Source organism: Pituophis catenifer, unplaced genomic scaffold, assembly GCF_029215685.1.
Source record: "Pituophis catenifer annectens isolate HBS135680 unplaced genomic scaffold, rPitCat1.0.hap2 SCAF_14, whole genome shotgun sequence".
Lineage (NCBI taxonomy): Eukaryota > Metazoa > Chordata > Lepidosauria > Squamata > Colubridae > Pituophis > Pituophis catenifer.
Window position 1 is genome coordinate 2,077,530 of NW_027256894.1, and position 25,215 is coordinate 2,102,744.

General features: G+C 45.1%; 1 protein-coding gene across 1 annotated transcript in view; it reads right to left on the minus strand.

The window, feature by feature from the left end:
• Positions 1-4,114: 4,114 nt before the first annotated feature.
• The window catches only part of ADAMTS7 (ADAM metallopeptidase with thrombospondin type 1 motif 7), a 49,894-nt gene continuing 28,793 nt past the window's right edge, over positions 4,115-25,215 (minus strand). The window contains exons 17-24 of the mRNA XM_070953627.1: positions 25,017-25,143; positions 24,431-24,644; positions 22,323-23,936; positions 21,766-21,918; positions 20,640-20,813; positions 19,981-20,127; positions 19,733-19,892; positions 4,115-4,480 (exon numbers count right to left, since the gene is read on the minus strand). Coding sequence (XP_070809728.1) covers positions 4,317-4,480; positions 19,733-19,892; positions 19,981-20,127; positions 20,640-20,813; positions 21,766-21,918; positions 22,323-23,936; positions 24,431-24,644; positions 25,017-25,143 — 2,753 coding nt within the window. The 3' untranslated portion in view covers positions 4,115-4,316. The remainder of the gene's footprint in view (positions 4,481-19,732; positions 19,893-19,980; positions 20,128-20,639; positions 20,814-21,765; positions 21,919-22,322; positions 23,937-24,430; positions 24,645-25,016; positions 25,144-25,215) is intronic.

Below are 25,215 nucleotides of genomic sequence, written 5' to 3' on the forward strand. Positions count from 1 at the left end.
TGTTTCTGGGTCACAGAGAGCTTGGTGCAATCGCCCACCAAGGCCCAGGCCCCAACCTCAGCCCTGGTGCCACTGCGGCCACCCACAAAGGCTGCCTTGTGCCATTCCCCCAGCCTGGTGCCTGAGCATTGTGCCATGATGGCATTGCCCCACGACCCAGCGCACTAGGCTTTCCCACACTCAGCTTCCCTTCAGGCCCTGTGACCCACCAGAGGCTGCTCTGGGTTGCATGACGCCTTTGTTCTTGAAGCAGCTTACGAGAGGCCTCTGAACATGTTGTGAAAGCAGCCTGGCTCTAGCATGGTTTTTGAAGGCTCTGTAGGCCCTGAATGAGCACATTCCATTCTGGCCTTGCCTCTGAAAATTGCACAAGAGTGGGGCCTACTTTCAAGAGCAGCTGTTGGGTGTTGGTGAACACTGGCATGTCAACTTTGACATGTGCATTATAAGTTTGCCATCACCACACTAAGTCATTCCCTCCAGCCCCCAAAAACAGCTAGGGAGAGGGGCTCCAAGCAGACTGACTGACCCATTGAACAGCTGAAACTGCCAGGGATCCTCTTTTAATTTCACTCCTTGTCCTGCCTGCAATTTCTGCCCCTTCTGGGACTCCTCGGCACTTTGGATCGTTCTGGCAAGTGAAATAAGCTGGACCATCAAACTGCTCCTTGCAGAGGGCATATCCTTCGGATCAGGCAGTTCCTGGCCCATGGCCACGGCGTCTCGCTGGAGCTGCTTCAGCTCAGCTCTCCCTGGCCGGCTGGCATCTAGGCCCTGGGCCAGGTCCTCAGCCACACTCATGGGCTGCTTGGACCCAGACCCAGACCCAAAGCTGGTGGCCTCCTGAACACTGAAATGCCGTGTCCGCAGGAAATAGGGAAGGATACTGAAGGAGAGCAGTGGTTTTTTTTTCAAGCCAGAGTTGTTGGGATGTAAACAGATCTTCATCTCTACACATGCTTTTAGAAGGCCCCACGGAGGCCCTCGAGCCCAGCATCTCATCCAGACAGGAATCCCTGCCAGAGGCACTGCTAGAAACTTTAGTGGAATCAAATAGGTAACAAACCAGCTTTTTTAAAATGTTAAAGTTAACTCAGGAGACGGAAATATTTCCCTTTCTCTCAGTTGAGAGGATTATGGTGGTGTCCTTCTGTTTTTCTGAGTTTTAAAGCCCAGCTGTTAAAAGTGTTATCTGGCCCTCGAAGCAAATCAGTCAGATGAGGTGAAGGGGAATTCCCTGAACAGTTCCAACAGATTCTGTCTGTATTTCTCATCATTTTTTTTCCCTTCAAAATCAACAGTTTCCAGATCAGAAGTTCAGTCGTGGGATGGTGTGGATCTCACTACCTATCAGAGACTGAGTCTTTGTGACCCTGGCTAGGGGATAGCAATTGGCTCAGCAACAAAAATGAAGCTTTCCCAAATAATAAAACTAGCATTGGATGTAATTTGTCATAGAAGAAATGTTCTCCAGGAATTTCAATCTCCGGAGCGCAATATACTCTTAAGTTTTGATACGGCTCAAGACATTTGTGGACTCCATTGTTTAGACAAGTTGAACTAAAGTGATTCTCAGCACAACCCTTAAACCAAAGGGGCACAATGTTTTCTAGGCTGTCTTCTTTCGGTGCAAGCTCTACGATAAATTCTGATATGGCTAATATGATCACCGTCCACTTACGTATCAAGTAATTTTCTAATTCTATGACATTGACTTACATTCAGTGACAATTTTTGTAGTCCCTAAAGCCGCGATGGCGAACTATGGCACGCAGAGCCCTCTCTCTGGCACATGCGCCATTGCCAGCTGCTCTTCTGGTTTCTGATGTTGGTCTTTGTGGGCGCTGGAGCGCCTGAAAACAGCCTGAAAAACGGCCAAAAAACAGGCATGCACACACCAGCTAGCTGGTCTTCGGGTTTCCGGCGCTCTGGCACGCACACACATGCACACGCATTCTGGTTTAGGCACTCGGTGCCGAAAAGGTTCACCTTCCCTGCCCTAAAGTCTGCTGATTCATTTTTGTTTTAAAGCAAAATGTTTTGGTGATCCCCTCAGAACTTTTAATCCCTCAGTTGAAACGGGCCATTCAAGCCACTGAGTCAGCCACTGCTTAGGGCAGGAACCCCAATTAAAGAACCCCCACAGATGGAGAAGCAGAGATGGGATTTAAATCCCGGTGCTACTGGTTCGCTGTAGGTAGCACACAGCGCTTCTGCGCATGCGCAGAGCATTTTTGATGATGGGTGGGTGGGCGGAGCCTCCCACCACCACCACTACCAGTTCACCTGAACTGAAGCAACTCGGTAGAAACCCACCCCTGTGGAGAAGGTAACAGAAAAGTGGGATGGGCAGGGGGAGATATTTGGGGGTGGTCTCCACTCAGGGAAGGTGTATTAGAGGCCATTCCGTTCATCTTGGCTCAAGAAGCAGCGGAACCTGGCGGCCTCCCAGGTTGATCCTCTTTACTGTCTGGCCATTTGCAAGTAGGCAAGAGGGCAAACCTGACATCTATTAGAAAGACTTGGCCAGGCTGTGGGGTGAAGCTTTCCAGGGAAACAGCATCTGCACCATTAACATCCCATTTACCAAGATGTGGAGTGGGATCTTTGAGGAACAACAAAATTGGCCCAAATTCTGAGTAGGTCCTGATTGGTCTTGGCTGCCGTCCAAAGCCATCTGGGAGGAGTTGACTCTCCTGAGCAAACACAGAGGCACGATACACTCTGATATTCTGAGTGGACTGTAGCCACGCTAAGCAAGCACAGAGAGACGAAGACGAGATGGGTACAATTTTAAAAATTTAACCGAAAAACAAAAACACAACAGGATTAGATGTAACTTTGCTATTACAGTTTAACACACTTGAGAGATATAGCCATTAAAAATTTAGAAAGGTATTACAATACTTTTCTTCTAATCAATTTTCAGTTTTTCTGGCATGTTGATTGGGAAATTTCATCTTGGGATGAGGATGACATTCGGTATTCAGAAGCAGACAAATTGGTCATAAAACTTGGCCAAGTCAGCAGAACTGCTGAGAGCCAGTATGGTCTCGTGGTTTGGTTAAGGTCCTGGGGACCGTGAGTTCTAGCCCTGCCTGAGGCACCAAAGGCAGCAGGCCGACTACAGGCCAGTCCCTTTCAAAACACATCCCAGAAGAAACGAGGGCAAATGGCTTCCAGAGCCTGCTACAAACACTGCACAGCCTTGTCCATGCAGCCACCAGGAGTCCAGATTGAGCCAAAGGAATCACAGCCCTCCCCCCCCAGACAGACAAATAAGCAAAGCCATGCCACCCTTCCTTTAAAACAGGGTGATCTTTTATGTTAATTGTAGATTACACAAAGTTTAGATGTGTGGCCGGCGTAGACTTTTAAGGGAATTTCTGCACCATTTCTCCAATTTCAAGGTGCAGGTAAGAAAGCAAACACACAATCTTGAGTCAGATGTATTTTTGTCAGTATGACTAACAATGTAAGTTACAAATGCAGAAAATGTAGATCCGATATCAAGCGTTCTTAATTCACAAGGAAAACTGAATAATGCTTCTGGAAGTGCAACAAAAGGAGGCAGAACAGTTGCGTAGTCAGGCAAGTTTCCATTTAGTCTCTCACCTGGGCAATCTTGGGCAGATTGGCCTCTGTCCTGCACCAGCTACAGGCATCCTTTTGGCTTGCAACTCTCAGGTGGCACCAGATGGCAGAGCAGGTTGGCACAGGACTGCCAGCCCTGCGGGAGGAGCTACTAACCTGCCCAAAACTGGGTGGACTACAAACACCTGACCGTCTCGAGCAGTAGCTGTGTGTGTGTGTGTGTGTGCACGTGCATGCATGCACAGCCAGACCGGGATATTTAACTTCACTGCCTGAAGCTCCTCACACCTATAGCAAGAAAAATCTTTGTAGTTATAACATAACCAACTGATCAAATTACATTCTGTGGAATGCTACATGCTCATTTGCATAAAATATAAAAATAGTTGGTTTTATTCTTTTTTAAAAAATCACTCCTCAGGAGTTTTGTGCTGGCCTGCCAACACTGAGTGACTATGACCAACTGTAGACCAGAGAGATTTCTAAGGTGGCTTCCAAAAGCTGCTTTCCTGGGGCCAGATTGCATTCGCCCCCGCCAGCTCCCTCCTGCGCTGTGGGTGCAAGGCTTCCCTTCGGCTACCTGGAGCACAGCTCAGCCACGGGATTGAGCACCACACCAGGCAGAAAACATTGGTTGGTTTCTGAGCGGACGGAAGAACTGGCTGGCTGAAGTGGGTCTTCTCCAGCTCTCGCCCACCAGAGGTTCCCGGGCACAGAGGTGTTCACTTCCGGGAGGAGCGCTCATCACCACGATCCCGATGGAGCAGGCCATGTGGGTGGCAGGTCTGGCAGCACTGGGCACTGACTGCGGGGAGGTGGCACCTTCCCAGCCACAGCAGGGTCTGGCAGAAGCCAAAGGAGAGGCGGTCCCGCTCACAGATGAAGCCTGGGAGAGAAGAGAAGGCAGGATTCTCTTGTGAAGTTTCCGAAAGATGCCCTAATTAATTAAACCTCTGTAATTGGAGGGCCGGTCAGCCTCCCCACATATCCAGTTCTCCCCCTCAGAAGGCACAGGTGCTGTCTCACGACAGACAGATATGGGTGTGTGGAATTTACACAACCTCACTGAGTGGCAAACATTGGTTTGGTTTACACCTACTTCTCGCCTAACTGGGTTAAGAGCTTCACCCAACCTACTGCCCCATCATCAACCCCGCTAAGTATGTTGTGTGAGCCCAATCAAACTCTGCATCTTTCTTCAAAATAGAAATAGCACCAAGGATGAGGGTCTTGGTCCATACTGCTAATGACAGTTTGCCACTTAGTATAAACTCCCTTTGGGTACAGAGGATTTCCACCGCCACTATGATATCTACAGCTGTATACCGTTTCCACCAAGAGTTTTAAACCATTAATTATCCCAGGTGACTAAAGCAGTTTCTAAACCACTTGAACCACATAGCAAGAGAAAATCATAATAATGCCAAATGACCTACTCTGCAAATGCAACAGGAATGGGCTGGAGTCGGGGGAAATCCAAATTGAGTCAAATCATATGAGGAATACTTGGATAAGCTTATCAAAACTAGATTGCATAGGAAGCATGTCTTCAGAAGGTTTGCAGAGCTTAAACAAATTTGTTCTTTACTGCTCCAAAAGGCAAGACAAGAACCAGAGGTTAAGAATTAAAAGGAAGTCATTTTTGCTTGAAGATCAGATGACACATCAGGAGGGAACCTTCTGTCGAATTGCAGGTGCCTCCCAGATTACATCCAAGCCTGTGATACCATCTCATCACACAATGCTCACCATGAAGCCCTTTGTCGGACCCCTTTCCACCAATCAGAGGCCTTGCCTGTCCTAATTCTGGGCTCATGGAGATGTGGGTGGATTGTCTCCACTTCCTCAAGAATGAAAACAAACGCAGGGGACCTTGCAAAGTCTGTGGGGCAGGGGTCTCCAACCTTGGCAACTTTAAGACTTGTGGACTTCAGCTCCCAGAGTTCCAGCGTTGCTGGCTGAGGAACTCTGGGAGTTGAAGTCCACAAGTCTTAAAGTTGCCAAGGTTGGAGACCCCTGCTGTGGGGGACTTCCATGGGCGACGAAGCATCTTTTCATCACTCCACACCTCTTTAGAGTGCAGAAGCCTGAAAGGCTGCAATCAAGCAGACCTATCCAAGCAGGAGGCAAATATTCCCCTTGGAGGAGGGCCACAATACACCCCCATCCCCATCACAAAAAGGATCTTTGCTGCAGGAAATGAGACCCAATGGTGCTTTGAGCATTAGCCGGGAGCTGGAAAGTTTATTTTTCTCATTGAAAAGTGGCATCTAAAATGTCTGTTGTTTTCTAATCCATGGAGATTAGAAATCCCCCCCCTCCCGAAAGCAAAGGTTAGGCCCTTAAGCTTTGGTGGGCCAGCTCTGTCAAAGGCTGAATGTTGCCTTGCGTTTCACAAAACCCCCATCCGGATGTTGTCTTTTTCTATACTTTTTCTGTGCTATTCAAGTAAATGTTTGTTGTGTAAGCACTAGTTACCAGCACCAAACCAAAACACAAAAGTGGCCTCTCTGTCAGCTTAAAACAGGGAAGTGGTTGTGTCCTCTCTTTTTTTTTTTTAAGATTTAAACAAGCCTGAATTCAGCAGAAACACATGAACTGGAAGTTGGAAACTCAAAAATGGAGAGCCATTTGTTAGCTGTTTTGGTTGAATGTCTATAATGTCCAATGGCTAATACAAATAAACTTTAATCCCTCCATCTTTGTTTAGCCTTACTCTGGTCCCTCAGATTCACAGGATTTCTGACATAATTTCTCAAAATATTTTTTTTAAAAAGCAACAAATTCACTGGTTTTAGGTTGAATACTGAAGGGAAATTAAAATCTAAACAAAGAAGAGTTAGGGATGGGGGGCATCGTGTTGTGGTGGTTCTCCTCCTTTCTCTCCGACCAGTCGCAGTCTATGTTGACAGGGGGGCAGAGGTCAACCCCGAGGCCCCTTGTATGTGGGGTGCACAGGGGTCGGTCCTCTCACCCCTTCTGTTCAACATTTATGTGAAGCCGCTGGGTGAGATCATCCGTGGTTTCGGGGTGAAGTACCATCAGTACGCTGATGACACTCAGCTGTACATCTCTACCCCGGATCACCCCAATGATGCCCTTGAAGTGATGTCCCGGTGCCTGGAAGCCGTATGGATCTGGATGGGGAGAAACAGGCTCAACCCATCCAAGACCGAGTGGCTGTGGTTTCCGACATCCCAATATAGTCAGTTGGTGCCATCACTGACTATTGGGGGTGAGTCGTTGGCCCCCACGGAGAGGGCTCGCAACTTGGGTGTCCTCCTGGACTCACGGCTGTCTTTAGAAGAGCATTTGACGGCTGTGGCCTGGAGGACTTTTTATCAGGTTCGCCTGATCCGCCAGTTGCGTCCTGTTGTGGCTCCGTTACCTGAGCCTGTGTCATCGGCAGGAGAGGACTCCGAGAGTGAAGGAGAGGAGTTAGTAAGGCCTTCCTCTCTAGGACCCTCCTCTCTGGCAATGCCTTCGGTGTCCGCCGAAGGTCAAGAGATAGGCCCAGGGCCAAGCACGTCCACGCAGCCACAGGTGGACAGTAATGAGGGAGATGAGTCTTGGCTGGATCCTCAGCAGTGTCGCAGAGATAAGCACACGCAACAGAAGAAGAGGCGTGCAGAGATTAAGCTGAGTCACTGGACCACATCCCACAGGGTATAAAAGGGGGGTGAGGTGGCTATTCAGACTCTGTGACGGACAAAACTGACTACTATCGAGTCACATTGCATCTTTGGAAACAACATTATCTGCCTTGGATTTAATTATGGACTGGACTTGACAATTCTTGAACTGTGTGTATCTTGTTTATGAGTAAAGTTCTTGGCAAGCAGCTACTGGGTTGCTGCCAAGCCTCTTATCGAAAGAATTTGGTTGTCTGCCAGTTTATTTAACCCCCACCTGTCTGTTTGTGTGCGTGTGTGAGACGGGGACAGAACACGTCCCTTTCTGGATCGGGACTCGTTACGTATGGTCACTCATGCCCTTGTCACTTCCCGCCTGGACTACTGTAATGCTCTCTACATGGGGCTTCCCTTGAGGAGCACCCAGAGGCTCCAGCTGGTCCAGAATGCGGCCGCACGGGTGGTTACGGGAGCGATGTGGCACTCCCATGTGGCTCCCCTCCTGCACGAGCTGCACTGGCTCCCGGTGGTCTTCCAGGTGTGCTTTAAGGTTTTGGTTACCACCTTTAGAGCGCTCCATGGCTTAGGACCGGGGTACCTACGAGACCACCTTCTGCCACCAGTAGCCTCTCACCGACCAGTACGCTCCCATAGAGAGGGTCTTCTCAGGGTACCGTTGGCCAAACAATGTCGACTGGCGGCCCCCAGGGGGAGAGCCTTCTCTGTGGGGGCACCTGCCATCTGGAACAAGTTCCCCCCGGATATAAGGAGGATCCCGGATTTGCGCACTTTCCGCCGTGCCCTCAAAACATTCTTTTTTTTTTTTTAAATACTTTATTGAGTTTTCTAAAACAAAAAGAAAATATACAATCTATCTCTCCTTTCGGAGGTGCAGTGTTTATACAATATAATGAAACAAAAGTTAATAAAAGACTTCATCCTTAACTATACATTATTTTATATAATACAACTATAATACTTGTGCCAAGTCAAATTCTAAAGTCATGTTTTCGTCTTGTTGTTCAACCAGTGATACCAAATACCCCATACGTCATAATATTTTGAGTTGTCCTCGTTTTTTAACTCACTTGTCAGTTTCGCCATTTCTGCGCACTCTTAAGATCTTATTTATTAAAGTTTCTTCTGAGGGCATAAGTTTGTTTTTCCAGCATTTTGCGAAAGCTAATCTAGCCGCAGTTATAATCTGGATTATCAGTTGGGTTTTGTTGTTATTAAAGCCTTCTTCGGTTATGCCTAGGAGGAAAAGCTCTGGGGCTAGGTCTACCTCCTGTCCCGTTATTTCACAGAGCCAGTGTCGGATTTTGGACCAGAACTTTTTAGTCTCAGGGCAGGTCCACCATAGGTGGTAGAAGGTGCCGACCGTTTTTCCACATTTCCAACATGTGGGAGAGAGATTTGGGAACATCTTGGCTAGCCTCGCTGGGGCTAGATACCACCTGTGTAACAATTTGTAATGATTTTCCCTAAACGTTGTCGATTTAGTTATTTTGTAGTTTCTATTCCAAGCTATCTCCCAATCATTAAAATTTAGTCTATGTCCTAGATTTTTTTCCCAGATGTTCAGTTGGTTTCTTGCTATGGACTCTGCCCTATCTTCATCTAATAGAAAGTTATAGATTTTCGATAACATTTTCTTATCTGTTCCCCAAATAATTTTGTCAAAGTTCCCAAATTTCGCTGCTATACCAAATTTGTCTCTGTCTTTTTGGAATCTTGAGTTGATCTGAAAATAGTTCCACCAATCCAAGTTTAGGCCCTGATCTCTCAATAGATCCAACGATTTAAGTTTCCCTTCTTCATCGAGGATATCCTTGTATGTACCCCATTTGTACTCATCTCTCCTGTTTGGTGCCGCCAACGCTTCCATGATGGAAAGCCAGTTGGGTACTTTCGTATAGATCTTCTGTCTAATTTCGGCCCACGTGTGAATAAGGGTCTCCCTAATTTTATGTTTATGAAAGTAGGATTTTTTCTTGTTCTTTATATCCCAAAGGTAGGAGTGCCATCCTTCTAGAAGGTCATGTCCTTCCAAGGTCAGGGTTCTCCTATCTTGTAACTTGATCCACTCCTTAATCCAGATTATTTTTGCCGCTTTTTGATATAGTTCCCAGTCAGGGAGCCCAAAACCTCCCAAATTCCTTTTCCCTTGGAGTATCTTAAAAGAAATCCGCGATTTCTTGCCCTCCCACAGAAAATTCCTGATATGTTTGTTCAGGTCCAAAAAGAATTTTTTATCTAGAGATAACGGAATGTTTTGGAATAGGAACAAAATTTTTGGTAGGATATTCATTTTAATCGCTGCAATTTTACCAATCAGAGACAATTTGAGCTTTTTCCATCTTTCAAGATCTTGGTGTGTTTTCTGCAGAAGGGGGATATAGTTATCGTCTTTTAATGAGGAGAATCTCGCGGTGATCCATATTCCCAAGTATTTTATTTTCCTAACTGTCTGGAGGCCTAATAAATCTTCCAATTCTTCCTTTTGAAGGTCTGTCATGTTTTTCACTAATAGTTTAGTTTTATCCTTATTGAGTTTAAGGCCCGCCACCTCTCCATATTCCTGTATTTCCTGCATTAATTTTCCGCCGGATTCTAATGGGTCTTCCATTATGAGGGCTACATCGTCAGCAAAAGCTTGGGTTTTGAATAATTCGTTCCTAATCTTTAATCCTTTGATATCATTGTTAGCTCTTATTTTTCTAAGTAGCACCTCTAGCGCCAAAATATATAATAAGGGAGACAGGGGGCATCCCTGCCTCACTCCTTTTTGAATCTGGAACAATTGGGTTCTGTCTCCATTCACTAGTATATTTGCCCTCTGGTTTTTATAGATATTCTCAATCATCTTCCTAAAGTTAGTACCGAATCCCATTAGGTCAATTTGATTTATCATAAACGTCCAATTCAAGTTGTCGAATGCCTTTTGGGCATCGACAAACATTAAGGCCAGCTGTTTTTCAGGATGTTGTTCGTAGTATTCAAAGGTGTTTAAAACTATTCTCAGATTATCTCTGATCTGTCTCCCTGGGAGAAAGCCATTTTGATCTTTGTGTATCCACCGATTTAAAATTTTTTTGAACCTTTCCGCAATTATATTCATGAACAATTTATAATCTGCGTTCAACAATGAGATAGGTCTGTAGTTGGATATCTGTTTCGGGTCGGCACCCTCTTTTAAAATAAGCGTCAAATACGCTTCCCTCCACGAATCTGGAGTTGTGATACCCGCCAGAGCCTCATTCAGTATTTCTAGTAACTCTAATTTTAGGGCGTCATCAAATTTTTGGTATAATTCCCCGGGAAGACCATCTGGGCCTGGAGTTTTATTCTTCTTTATTTCAGAAAGGGCCATTTTTAATTCCTCTATAGTGATCTTTTCATTTAACCTTTCCTTTTCTTCTTCCGGGATTAACGGTAAATTAGCATCCAACAGGTACTGTTCTACCTTGCTTGACGCAATTCCTTCACTTTTATATAAGCCTTCATAAAACTTTCTTATACTCTCCAATTTATCTTCTTCCTTCGTCAGCAAATTACCCTGGGAGTCTTCTAATACTAATATTTGATTTTTTTCCTTCTCTTTTTTTAGTTTATATGCCAGCCATCTCCCTGACTTGTTAGCGTTCTCAAAACAATAATGCTTGGTTCTTTTTATTTTTTGCGCCATTTCCTCTTGGTCCAGTAAGTTCAATCTATGTCTCGTCATCGACCACTGTTGTTTGATCGCCTCATCTCCCGGGCATTGCTGGAGTTTATCTTCAGCTTGCGATAACTTATTAGTGAGCTCTTCTCTAGCCTTTCTTTTTTCCTTGTTTTTGAAGGCGGCATATGAGATGGCAACCCCTCTCACATATGCCTTCATAGTGTCCCACACAATTTCTTTGGCTGTCTCTCGGTTTCCATTTTCTATGAAGAAGCGTTTGACTTCTTCATTCAATTTCAGTATAAACTCTTCTTCATATAGCAGCTTAGTCCTTAGGCTCCATCTCTGTTGTATTTTCTTTGTATCGTGGTGCCAGCTAATTTCAAGGAACTTATGGTCTGCCCAAGCATTTATGCACATGTTGACCTTTTTAATTTCTAGGCCCAGTTTTCTGGTAGCCCAGACCATATCTATTCTAGACCAAGAGTTTTGTGGCATTGAATAGAAAGTAAATTGTCTGTCATGGGGGTGTAGGGTACGCCACATATCGACTAGGTTTATCTCGTCCACTAAATCAAAAAAGGACTTTGGTAAGGGAGATCTTTTATTCTTTTTAGTTATATCACATTTGTAATCGTATTTTGGATCTATTATTCCGTTAAAGTCCCCTAACATACATATTTCGTAATTTGCCCAATTTGCCAGCTGTTCATGTAATTTCCGGTAAAATTTCCCTTGTTTTTTATTCGGGGCATAAACCCCAACCAATAACATCTTAGAATTACCTCTCGTTATTTCTATTCTCCCTTTTTCATCTTTATATTTACATTCTGCCTCTATTCCTTTCTTAACATAGATAGCCACCCCCCTTTTTCTTTTCTCAGCTAATGAAAAGAATACTTTACCAAATTTAGTATAATTTAAATAGTTGGCTTCTTCTTTTTTTATGTGGACCTCTTGGATACAAATTATGTCGGGATTTTGTTTCGCCAATTTCGACAATACTATCCTCCTTTTTTTGTAATCATTTAAACCGTTCACATTTAACGATAAGATCTTAGTATCGTTCATTCCTGTAACTGTTCTCTAGTCTCTGGTTCTTATTTACCTTTTAAAGTTACTGCTCTCACTGGTCTAATTTTTTTCCCCCTTTCTTCTGTGTCTTCCTTTTTCTTCTCCTCTTCTATATCTTCTGTTGTGATTTGTTCTTGAGATGTCTCTTCTTCCGTATTTACTATTTCGTTTTCCTCCTTACTAATTTGTTCCTCTTCACCTCCCCTTAATTGCTCTAGGAAGTCTTGGGCATCGCTTACACAATCGATTTTGATTTTCCTCCCTTGCCAGGAAATAAGCATTCCTTCTGGCAAAAGCCACCTAAATATTATACTTCTCCTGTTTAGTTGGTTTGTCAAAAATCTATAGTTTTTCCTCCTCTCCCTCACTCTCCTTGGAATTTGTTTTAAGATGTTCACTTCTTTTCCCCCAAAGATAATTTTTTCCTCCCTGGCAATATTATACAAAATGTCTCTCACTTTTTTCCTAGCGAACTGAACATGGACTTCTCTAGGGAGCCTATTCCTTCTCACGTAATTTGTTTGGACTCTATAGATTTCGTCGATCTCTCGAATTATTTCTTGCTTATCCTGTTGGAGAGTCGCTGCAATCAACTCAGCCATCTTATCTCCTAAGTCCTCTTCTTTGTCTTCCACTATGTTTTGGAATCGCAAGTAAAATGAGGCCTTGTCCATCTCGAGTTGAATTAGGGCATCTTCCGTTTCTTTATTCTGCACCAACAGGGTTTGATCAACCATGTCCAGTTTCTTCTCATTTTTTTCTATTCTTTGTTCCGCTTTTTGAATTCTGTTCTCGTTACTAGCGATCGAAATTTGAATCTCATTCATTTTAGCATCAAGTCCATGTATATCCAGTTTCAATTCAGAATGGCTATTCAAAAGTTTTTCTTGCATCGCAAGCATGGTTTCTTGTATTGTTAACAGAGACGATTGTACCGTCTGCAATGTTGGAGTTGCTGGGGGTTTGTCTGTTTTCTGTAGACCTTCTACTAATTTCTGGGTGGCTGGAGATGACATTGCTAACGTGGGGATGGATGGCACTTTTTTATTGGTTTTTGCGATTGTTGATGTCAAACTTGCCATTTCTTTCAAAAGTACTTTTTGATCTCTAATTATATTTTCTATCTTTCTCCAAATAATCATCCAGTGGCGCTTGCCACCTTTTACTCCGGGGCACTATCTTAAGTCCCAAACTCCTTAATTAGTTCCCACTAATCTCTTAGTATGATTCAGGTAGAACTTGATTTAAAGATTACTATGATACGATAATTCTACGTTGCAGCTAACTGCAATATGTAAAAGTAGGGTTCTTATAAGGCTAAGAGCAGTCTTAATATAATTTGTTAATGTAAATGAATTAATAAGTTAATAAGTTGAGCAGTTAATAAATTACGTTAATAGATTAATAAAATTTATCAAATCTATCAATAATTCTTATATATCTAAGTTTAGCCCTTAATATGGAATACAATATTACTATAAAGTGAATATCAATGAAATAACTATTACCAATAGGAATAAATATTTAAGATTAAATAGATTAAATAGATAAAATAAATATACTTAGATAAATATATATAAAATATCAATATTATATCAAATCAATTCAATAAATACAAGTCTATATCCTAATATAAAGTTTTGTCCAATAACTATTAAATAAGGTCAATACTTAATTAATTAATCAATTTTATGGGTTCAATATTTCTTAGCACAAAGGAAATCTACTTGATAGATAGTCTACTTGATAGTATAGTGTAATTTTTTTTTATTTTTTTTTTTTGGTAATTTTAAAAGTACTTATCAGGGACAGAATCAAAGTTCTGAGTATTAAAGTCCCAGATACTCGAAAGAGCAGGAAGGGAAATGAATAAAAGTATATCTATGATGTAAAACGGTGATCGCCCAGCTTTAAATCTTCGCCTCTCAGCTCGGCTAGGTTCCGACGCTTCTCAATGGTAAACACTCACGACTAGAGCGTCTCCTTGCCAGTCCTCCGCTGTTTCAGTCTTCCACTTCAATGGACGCACTTCCTGTTTCTCCAACACTCTCTAGAGCTCTCAAAGGCAGGTCGCAAATTTCTCCTTCTTCTTTTTCACTTTGATCGCCAAACAAAGCCTAACCGCCCCAATAGACTTTCCCTTTGCTTTTCCTTTCTCACCGCACCATCTGGAGCTCTTTAAAAAGACAATCTGCTCCCTCTGTGACTCTCGTCAGCTGGTCGGGTTGTCGGGTCTCTGTAGTTGTAATCCGCTTTACTCTCTCCGTCGCCGCCTCACATCGGATCAAAGCGCTCCTCTCCCGACAGCACCGACCTCCTCTTTCGGCGCTAGATCGCTCCAGGGTATGGGAATAAGGTTTTAGAGCTAACACCGCACCTCCGATCTCCTTCTTAACTCCCCGTCACTTGCCGGCTATTGCAGCTTCAGGCCGGCCATTAGCGGCCAGCTCACCACGTTGGATTGACAGAGCCGCCGGGTCCAGCGAGAAGTGGTTGCGCCCCACTTTCCCACTCGCCTGGCTTCCCCTCTTGTCCGCAGGGCTCTCCGGGTCCTGCGCCCCCCAAGGGATCCCCAAAACGTGGTGAAAAGAGGTGAAGAGGAGCAGCGAGCACTCACTCCACACCCTGTCGCTGCAAGTCACCAACCGGAAGCCTCCTCAAAACATTCTTATTCCAGCAGGCTGGTCTGGCCTAACCTCCCTTTTAAATTGTTTTAAATTTGTTTTTTAAATTGGGGTGTTTTAAATTTGTTCGTGGGCCAAAATATTTAATGTATTTTTAAATGGTTTTTTAACGTTTGTACTATGTGTATTTTATCTCTTGGCTGTTCACCGCCCTGAGTCCTTCGGGAGTAGGGCGGTATATAAATTTAATAAATAATAATAATAATAAAAAACAAGACCTCAAAGACCAAGGTATTGACTTATCATGGTGGCCTCAACTGCAAATACAATCTAGATATGATAAAGATATCGTTGAACTCCAATGAAAAACTGATTAAGAAACTATATAACTTTCTAATGAATTTGAAAATGGAAGATGAACAAGTAAAAGAAACAATGATACTGTGGGCAAAAAACTTTGGATATAATATAGAATTAGAAAAATAGCAAAATATATGGGAAAGAAATTATAAATTAACAATGGCAACTTCTTATAAAGAAAACTTATATAAAATGTTTTATAGATGGTATTTACCACCTGTTAGGTTAGCCAAAATGTTCAAAAATATGTCTAATAAATGTTGGAAATGTAACCAAAAATCTGGCACATACTGTCATCTGTGGTGAACTTGTGCTAAAGCAAAAAAAAATTGGGCAAAAATACATATGTGGCTAGAAAAGATGTCAGAGAACATGTAGATTTTAAACCTGAACTTTTTTCATTAGGTATAGTACCAGAAAAATTTGATAAATAAAGTGTATATTTAATATTGCATGTATTAACAGCAGTGAGGATTATATTTGCACAGCATTTGAAAAATGAAGAAATACCACTAAATGAAGAGATAATTAAGAAGATATTGGACTGTGCAGAAATGGACGGACTTACATTGAAGATTAAACAGAAAGAAGATACAGAATACTATCAAACATGGAATTTATTTTATCAATGGCTGGAAAAAAGGGGTAAAGATTAGGAATATAATTTGTATTGTTAAGCAAACAAAATAACTCAAGACAACATGATGTTTATTAAGCACTAATTAAATGTAATAGCAGAAAATTAATAAAACTATTTTTAAAAAACCCATACTGTAAGGAGATGAAGGGAAGAGTGGCTAACATCTGAAAAAGCCTACTTGATAATGAAAGCTCCAGAAAAATGGGCAGCACCAGGCCACTGCAGGCCAATTACCTGCTTACCAACAACTTTCAAATTACTAACTAGTGTGGTGGCTAATACAGTCCATCAGACAACACCAAGCACACTGAAATCAAGAAAAAGGCTAGAAATGACTACATCAAGAGAGTGAAGAAGATCTTAAAGTGCAAACTCAGTGGAGGTTATACCAAATTATACCAGGGCAATGCCAGTCATTAGATACACAACTGGAATAGCGGACTAAACTCAAGCAGAATTAAAAGCCCTGGATAGGAAGACCAGATTCATGACAATTATGTCCTTCATGCATTCAGCAATATTGATAGACTCTACTTACCAAGGAAAATAAGTGGGCGTGGAATGTGGCAAGTACATCAGGTGGTTAAAGAAGAAAAAGAGCATTGGAAGAATATCTGAAGGACAGTGAAGAAGATGCACTGAAGCTAGTATATTGGGAAGGCCTACTGAGTGCTGGAGAGAGCAAACCGGCCTACAAGAAAGACCAAATGAGGAACAGAAAAGAGGTATGGGAAAATAAAGCATCACATAGCCAGTACATTTTTTAAAAAAATAGCAGGCAAAGCAGATAATGACACTGGCAATGGCTAAGAGCAGGAAAGTTGAAGAAAAGAGACAGAGAGACTAATCCTGGCTGCCCAAGACCAAGCTTTAAGAACAAAGGCATACAAAGCCATAATTGAGAAGACAGCAACAGACAGCAAATGCAAAGACAGTTTCTTCTTCAAAGAAGCTGAAGAAATAGTGGAACATCTAATTAGCTTCTCAAGAAGATCGCCCAGACTGACTACTAACAACAGCATGACAAAGTACCAACAATGGTGCATTGGAAGATCTGCAAGAAATACCATTTGCCTGCAAGCAATTACTGGTGGGACCACAAAATAGAGAAAATAATACAAAATTAAGAAGCTAAAGTGCTCTGGGACTTCGAAATTCAGACGGACAGGCACCTGCCGCCTAACATCCCAGACTTAACAATTGTCAATAAGAAAGACAAAAAAGCCTGGATAGTGGACATGGCAGTACCTGGAGACAGCAGAAGAGAAGAGAAAAAAACTGGAGAAGATAACAAAATACAAAGACCTGCAAATACAATAGAATGACTGTTGCAAAAGAAAGCAAAGGCACTTCGGGTATAATCCCAAAACAACAGGAGCATCACTTGAATAATATTAGCCTTGACAAATTCACCATTAATCAATTGCAAAAGGCAGCTTTACTTGGAACATTTTATGTCCTGCGATGATATTTTTTAACACCATTGAACATCAATATCCATCTGCCTGTCCCAGATCCTTGGGAAGAACTCAGTAGGTGGAGAAAAATGCCAAATCCAGTCTGAACATCTGGCTGACTGCAACAAACCTATATTGATTTGTGTGATTAATGGATCCCAGGAAACGGTTGCATTATTGCACTATAATGGCAGGAGGAAAAACTAAAATGGAAGAGTTAGAAGTGGTTAGCCAAGAGAAGCAACGATCACAGGGAGATTGGCTTCCGTCAAGCCTCCTGTCCTGGAAAAGGTGGGCAGAATGATTCAGAGTGGCTCCAGCAGCCAGGAGAAGTAGTGGTAGACCTGAAGTAGATGTGGTTTTTTTTTTTAATTTGATTTATATGCCACCCTTCTCCGGAGACTCAGGGCGGCTTACAATGTGCTAAGCAATAGCCTTCATACTTTTGTACATTTATACAAAGTCAGTTTATTGCCCCCACAAACTGGGTCCTCATTTCACCTACCTTAGAAAGGATGGAAGGCTGAGTCAACCTTGAGCCTTGGAGAGATTCGAACCAGCAGTAAATTGCAGGCAGCTGTGTTAATAACAGGGTGCTTAGACCACTGTACTATCAAGGCTCTATCAAGATGTTGGTTAAGGCCTGGGGGAAACCCTTCCCAATGGTAAGGGCTGTTTTGACAATGAACAGACTTCCTTTCCCTGGAAGGTGTTTCAAGAGTGGCCAGGCTGCTGTCTCTGGATGATTGCATAATTTGAATAAAATGAACAATGTAAAATCCAGAGAGATTCTGATCGTGCTTTGGCATCCATGGGAGGTATCCTCATAACCTTGAAGAAAGCAAGGTGTCTCAGGAGAAACCATGTGTGAAGGAAGCAAGCTGGGGGCAGCCTATTCTGTCCCTCAGCCCTCCCCAGATGTAGGAACTGCAACTCCCAGAATTCCCAGCGAAGATGGGGAACCCGTGCTCCTGAAGAATCATACAGCTACTGAGTGGAAGGGTGGACTCACACATCCAAGGCAGGAATTCAAGACAAAGGCTCCCCAGCAGATGGCTGTCCAGCCTCCGTTTGCACACACCTGGTGAAGGGAAATCCTCACCTCTCCACTCATGGGTTCTGCTACTCAACATCCCTCCCCCCCAAGGGACTACAGGCCAGTTAAATCAGAAAAAATGACATGATGGTTAGGAAAGGACCCACACGTTGGGATCTTGATCTAGCCAAACTTTTCAAGCACCCTGTTATTAAGACCAGCTGCCTGCAATTACTGCAGGTTCGAATCTCGCCAAGGCTCAAGGTTGACTCAGCCTTCCATCCTTTCTAAGGTAGGTAAAATGAGGACCCAGATTGTGGGGGCAATAAGCTGACTTTGTATAAATATACAAAAGTATGAAGGCTATTGCTTAATGCATTGTAAGCCGCCCTGAGTCTCCGGAGAAGGGCGGCATATAAATCAAATTAAAAATTTAAAATTAATTTAAAATTAATTAATTAATTAAAAAAACACTTTTCAACCAAGGACCAGCAAAAGCAACCAGGTCCACAGCTGAATGCTCAGCCTCTTCTCCTCCATCTCCAGAAGCAGAAGGCCTCGCCCTCCCCTCCGCTCTGCCTGCCAAACACTCTGATGGGGCCACTGTTCAAAGCATTCCTGGTGGAGATAAAACCTTGGAATGCAGCCGGTGGAAGAGGCCTGTCTCGGGTTTCCTTTCTGAACCAGCAAGACCCTCTGAGGCCCAGGAAGGAGAAGAGGCTGGGTTACCAGAATCCTTCTCTGTGAGAATAGAAAAGCCTGACAGTCAGCAGAAATGGGAATCAGGGTCAACCTGGGACATCTCCCTGCTTGGACATTTGTCTCAGATCCAGGGGCTCGCATAGGCCAGAGGTCACAGGGATGTCAAACTCAAGGCCCAGGGGGCAGATCCGGCCTGTGGGATGGTTAGATCCAGCCCGTGGGGCCGCCCTGGAAAGAGTGGAGGATCGGCCCGCAGTGCCTCTGCCAGCGAAAACGGGCTCCCAATCTCCATTTTTGGCTGTGACGGCCTGCAGCCCTCTGCCAGCAAAACCAGACCCCAGGGCTCCATTTTTGCTGGTAGAGGGTTGTAGGAGGCCATCCCAGCTGAAAATGGAGCTCAGGAGCCCGTTTTCTCTGGCAGGGCGCTCGGACCACCAAAGGCGCCCCTGACACAAGTGATGTCAAGCTGGCCACGCCCACCCTGGCCCCCTGAGGTTAAACACAACCCTGATGTGGCCCTCAATGAAATCGAGTTTGACACCCCTGTCATAAAGTCCAGCTGTGGGTGAATGAGCCCGCCGGTGTTCTGCAGACAAACCAGGTAAGCATCCCAGAGGCCAGAGGTAGTCCTCAACTATCAAGTCATTTGCCATGTGGCTTAAGGAGGTCTTCTCTCAAAATCTGCCCAAGCAGACAGCCACGATGCAGCCAAACCTTTGCCAGCAAGTTTCACTGATGCCAATCCAGAAGCTGCCCAGCTGCCATAAAAAGAAACTACCAGTCACCTACATTTGGAACAACTGCACACACAGCCAACACTGGCACCCTCCTTATTCCCAAGGCACCTCACACGCACAGCCAGCGGATAATTGTCCAAATAGCCGAACGCCAAGCACTGCCCTAACCAGGTAATTCAGCCATGAGCACGCCACCCTAGGCACCCACTTACTTGCTTCGCCGGCAGGACAATCCTGGGAGCTGCATCTCTGGGTGTTCTCTGGCCAGGGTTCGTGCTCACACAAGCTACTGTCTTCTTCTGCCTGTCCAGTTTTTGTGTTCAGGCACTTCACTTGCCTCCTCTGGATGCCCTCGCCACACGTGGCCGTGCACTGCAGGGAACAGAGCTCTCTGAGCCCCCGCTTGCCCTGCTCTGAGGGCACAGGGAGGCCGAGGGCCATGTCACAGCAGAGGGCTTACCTGCCCCCAAGATCCCACTCTCCACTTGGTGCAGGGCTGGGTGTTGCATGGTCTTGTACTGTTTGGCCGGAGGGCTGGGTCACACCTCCCCATTCCGGGACACGTCACCAGGCGCTCTTGCTCACCTCCTCCACACAGCTCAGAGCACTGGAAGGGCGGAAAGAGGCATTTGACTCAGAAGCAGCTAGGATGGCCTGGCATCTTGGGGCTCCCTTCCTGCTAAGCCATTACTGGAGCCCCAGGCCTCAACAGTGGAGCAAACGCAGCCAGAACGCCCGCCCCCCCACCCTTCCCCCAGGAGTAGGCAAGTCACACATGGCTGGCTTCAACTTCAGTTGAAGATATTCTGGTACTGCAAGAGCCACTTCTTCTGCGGCCCCTGAATCTCCTTCTTGGATGTGCTGGACTCCAAGGTTTATATGGGAAAGAAGCGGGAAAATGCAGTAGACTTTCCTTCAGAGGAAATCATTGCCCAGCAGGACAATAGTGAGTCAAAGCTCTGGAATGCCGAGCTCACTCCCCCCACCCTCCCCAAGAGCATCCCACCCTGTCCAAGAAGGCTCTTACATGGGCTGTGGATGTTGGGGGAACAGGACTAGTGAATAAGGGTTCAGGTTGCATTCAGAGTCTTCCTCCACTTCTAATGACATTTGGCTCACCTCTCTCCAGGTGGAGGTGTACCAGCTCAGGCACGGCTTGGTGTGGCACGGCAACTGCGCTGGAGGCTTGTAGGAGGCAGTCTGGCAGTGAAAGGGTCGCAGAGGTCGCTGGCCCCGTGTGTCGATGCAGTGGATGCCCCGAACTTTCACACCTCCTCCACAGGTCCTGGAGCACTGGTGACAAACCAGAAAGAGCAAAAAATGAGCCACATCTTCTGATATGTGGCACAAAGTAGAAACCTGCCACCAAGAACCAGGGACCATTTTGGTCTGCCTTAATGCCAGAAACCCACTGATCCTCTGTGATACTGATAAAGGCCATCCGGTCGAAACTCTGCTCAGTGCTGGATTTACTATACAGGGTGGAAGGAGAGCAGCCCTGCAAATGGCTACTCAAAAGAATCCCCTTCCTCTGGAGACCACCGGCTCCCCCACAGACTGACTTTATGGAAAAAGTTCCCCAAAAAGCTGGCTGGAAGCTGCTGTTTTGCCATTGCTACTTGCTGTTTTTAGGCCTGCCTTTGGAAATAACCGAAAACCATCTATACTGGTTCCTGCTTGAGAGATCTTCCAATCCTTTAAGCTGATTCTCACTTCAAATATTTAAGCATCTGGTCCCTAACCAGAATTTCCGGCTCCTGTCAAAGTTCCTCACAGTTGGCTAGTTAGATTCTTATTCTGGATACAAACAAGGTTTACCATTTCCCCCCAGAGTTTCTCTCCTGGAAGACTGCCTTTATCAAGTAACTCCTTTGCCTAAGTCCATGGAAACAAAAGAAAACATCTGTGAAAACATCTCCTCTGCTCCTTGTCTGCATGATTTGCTGGCAATGCTGACTCCAAAGAGCCTGTGTGCTGGGAGTGGGCAGGAGCAGGAAGGGACATCAAAGGGCCAGGAGGACTCCTGGTTTTGGGTAACTCCTCTTCATGAAATCTACCCCTTGCGTGTAAGATTAGAAGGGAGGCAGAGTTAAGCTAAAACCCACATCAACGTAGAGGTCGCCGTGGCAGAAAGTCTAGGGCAAAAGGAAAAATCCACAGGACAAGGGGATACAGCCTCACATGCACCATTCATCAAAAGTCTGTCCCCACAGCAGTCTTTATAATTGGGATTAGGTCTGTCTACCTTACTCCATTTTCCAACGTGCCACTTGGAACACGGCCTCAGATAACAGCGCCGGGCAGGAGCTGGCTTTCTAGCCAAGTCACAGTCGTTCTCATTTCCAGTGCTGCAGTACACAACCCTCCAAACTGCCCCGAGGCCACAGGTTGTAGAGCACTAGAAACAACAGGAATCCCGTCAGCCTCGTCCCTTTTCCAAAAGGAAGTCATGCTGCCTCTCCTTCTGGCCTCTCCGGAAAGCGCTAAAACACCAGCTGCAGCCCCTCTGGACCTCATTCCCACCTCCTTTTCCCCTGGCCTCCTGTGATTCACAGCTGGCCAGGAGAGAGGAGATTTTCCAGGCAGGTTTCAAAGCCAAGCCCCACAGTCAAGACAGGATACTATATTTCTGCAGCCCAACCTTTTCTATCTTCTAACTTTCTGTCTTTTTTGGTCCACAAAATGACCCATATCGTAAAAAGAATGTTGGCTGAGGCCAGAAGGGAGAAAAGGGGAGAAGCAAAATGACTGGCCAGAGATCTGCCCACCATGATAATAACCTTGGCTTTTCTGAGAACTTACCTCACTCCAGTTTCCAGCTTCCCAGCTAGCATTGAGAGCAGCAGGAGAAGCTACAGAAGACACCATCTTCTCTTCCGGTTCCTGAAATTTGACCTCAGGCCCAGCACCTCCTTCACTGCTGGCAGTTGGCAGAAGGGGAGGTGGACTTTCACTTCTGTCCCTGGAGAATTCCTGGTCCTCAGTGGAAGGTATAGGCTTGGTCTCCAAATCTGTCTCAATCTTATTAGATTGCTTTGAAGGAAACAATGCAGAGGGAGAAAAGTTGGGAAAAGATGAGATCCAATCCAAAGAGTTTGATTCGGTTGCTATCTGTGGTGTCAGAGTGTCTGGATGGCGAAGCATTTGTGTCTTTCTGCTGGAGCCAGACAACCGGTATGCAAAAGTGGAGGAAGATGTCCCTGATGGAAGCTCAGTTGTGAGTGAGGGGGCCTTCTTGAGAAGGTCACGTCCTGAGGTGCTACTCATCTCTGCATCCAGAACAGAAACAGAAGCAGAGAGATGATCGGCAAGGTGATGGGGTGCCCCAGTTATTCTTGCAGTTGTTGTGGCAAATGTATTTATTGGATTTTCTTTCACTGTATAAGCAGTATCCATATTACCTTCGTCATTGACAATGGCTCTGTCTCTATTGCTCTGCTTTCTACTGGTTTCTTCCACCATTTTCCATGAATCATGATCACTGCTATCACTGAGTTCTGGAATCTTGGGGTCCTGCATCCTTTTGCCAGGATTTTCTGTGCTGTGATAGCTGTCTTTGGCAGAAGACATTGTTGGAGTAAGTACATCCAAGGAAGGAGAGCTGATGGAGGAAACAGGTTTTGCGGTGCTATCTTTCAAAAAAGTATTTGTAAAATGAGGTTCTTGAGTAGCACCACCAAATACGTGGTTGTTGCTCCCCAAAGGAGGAGACTTCACTGTTGAAGTGGAAGGATGATCTTCTGAAAGTGATGGCTGGAAGCTTTCCCGATGAACTGAAGCAGAAGAGCTGGTGACAACTGTGGTAATGAAGGGATCCTGCAAAGTGCCAGTTGTGCTACTGTCCTGAACATTATCATGCTCCTTCTCATATTCCTGCCCAACAGTCGGAGATGCGGAGCCTTGATTAGCCAAGTTGACTTCCAGGTCTGTGGTGGGAGGAAGATCAGGAAGCGTTTCTTGGGGATCCGCCTCCATCTTGTGAAAAATCTGGACCCCAAAGTTGGGCTTCAAGTCTTCCCTTTTACTGTTCTTTTCCTCATCCAGCTCATAAGCCAAATCCTCATGAAAATTGATAAAATTATAATCATAATAAAAGTCATCCACAAACACATTTCCCTTCTTATGGTTGTTGGGGAGGAGAACTTCCTCTGTAATAACATTTTCAGATTTGGGAGCTGAAGGGCTAAATTTGGGGGCATGATAATGGGGGATGAAATCAATTTCATTAAATAGTTCCTGGCTTGAAGAGCCACTTCCAGACCAGTCGGGAACACTGTTCTCCATCCTATTCCAGCAGGCTGAGGCCCAACAGTTGACCTCGGAGGCTGGTCTTTCTGCTGGATCACACTTGGCTCTGGTGTCGGTGGGGCAGAAAACGGGGCGCCTTTGAGTCCCTTTCCCACAGGTTACTGAGCACTAGAAAGGCAAACCAGAGGAATTCCAAAAGTGAATGGCTACTACATGAAGGCCCTTGCCACAAGCAGGGAAGGCAAGAAAAAAACAAGCTAGACTCCACCCTCAACTTTCAGTTTTGGGTTTCAGAATTAACTTCGGTCTACAGAAGATCAAATTTGATTGTGGGTCAAGGGACAACTTCAAGAAATGTCTAGCTAAAGATAAAGAATTAAAACAGATTTGCTCTCTAGAAGAAAGCACACTGCTTTGCGGAGGGAAAACAGGGAGATTTGCAGAACTTTGGCTGGTCCCACAGTTCAAAACCAGAGATGATCAACATTTTGCCCAAGCAGAAATCACAGCCTGCCTTGGAAGGGGAGGCTCAAGGACAAAAAAACATAGAAAAGAGTGAAGGATTCTGTAAACTACCCCCAAAGAGCTATGAATTCCTGCCAGGCCTCTGTCCTTCTTCCTGACTTCTCAAGGTTCCTATAATTTTGCAATGTGACTCTCACCTTTGACCAGTTGCCCGTGACCCACAGTGCCAAGCACAGGACTTCGCGGTTGCAAGCGGCTGTGGTCTCTGGCTTGGTGAGATGTTGGCACTTGTCGGGTAGTAGAGCCTGCTGCTCATCCAGGGCCACGCTTTGAATACAGAGGACAGTCCTCTTCATCAGTCCAGAGTCACCACAAGTGGCTGAACATGCCTGCCACTCACCAGCCCACCACCTGTGGAAACACACAGAATGAAAAGTTAGGTCACCACAACATCCAGTCTGGACCCATACAGGACCTCTTGCTACATCCTGGGCTGTTCCACTTTAGACTGAACTTGTGCCTGAACTTATCATCAGAAGTCTAGGTGGTGGCATGGTCTTTTGCTGTCTGGGACACTAGTCTTCTTTGGGAGACTATGGCGGGCTTCTTCATGAAGATGGCCTCTGGAGCCACAGTGAAGTGGTGCCATAGAGGCCCAGCCTCAGGTTTTGACTGAGCCCCAAGTTTGCAGAATTGGCAGAGCAGCATTCTTCTCCCAGACATTTATTTTCAATGGTGGAGCATCCTACCGTTGAATAGTTTTAGGTAAGCCCAAGAGCTGACCTGGCTGGACATGGTTCCTTGTTGCAATTCCTTTGCTTGTCATCAGGCCGGCTAAGAGCATCGCAGTACTGCTCCTCCACAAACCCAGCGGCTTTCTCAAGGCAACGCACCATCTGTCTCTGGACCCCTGAGGGTGGGAGGAGAAAGTGCTTAGATAGAAGGAGAGAGGGAGGCATTTCATTTGGGCACATGCCAAGGG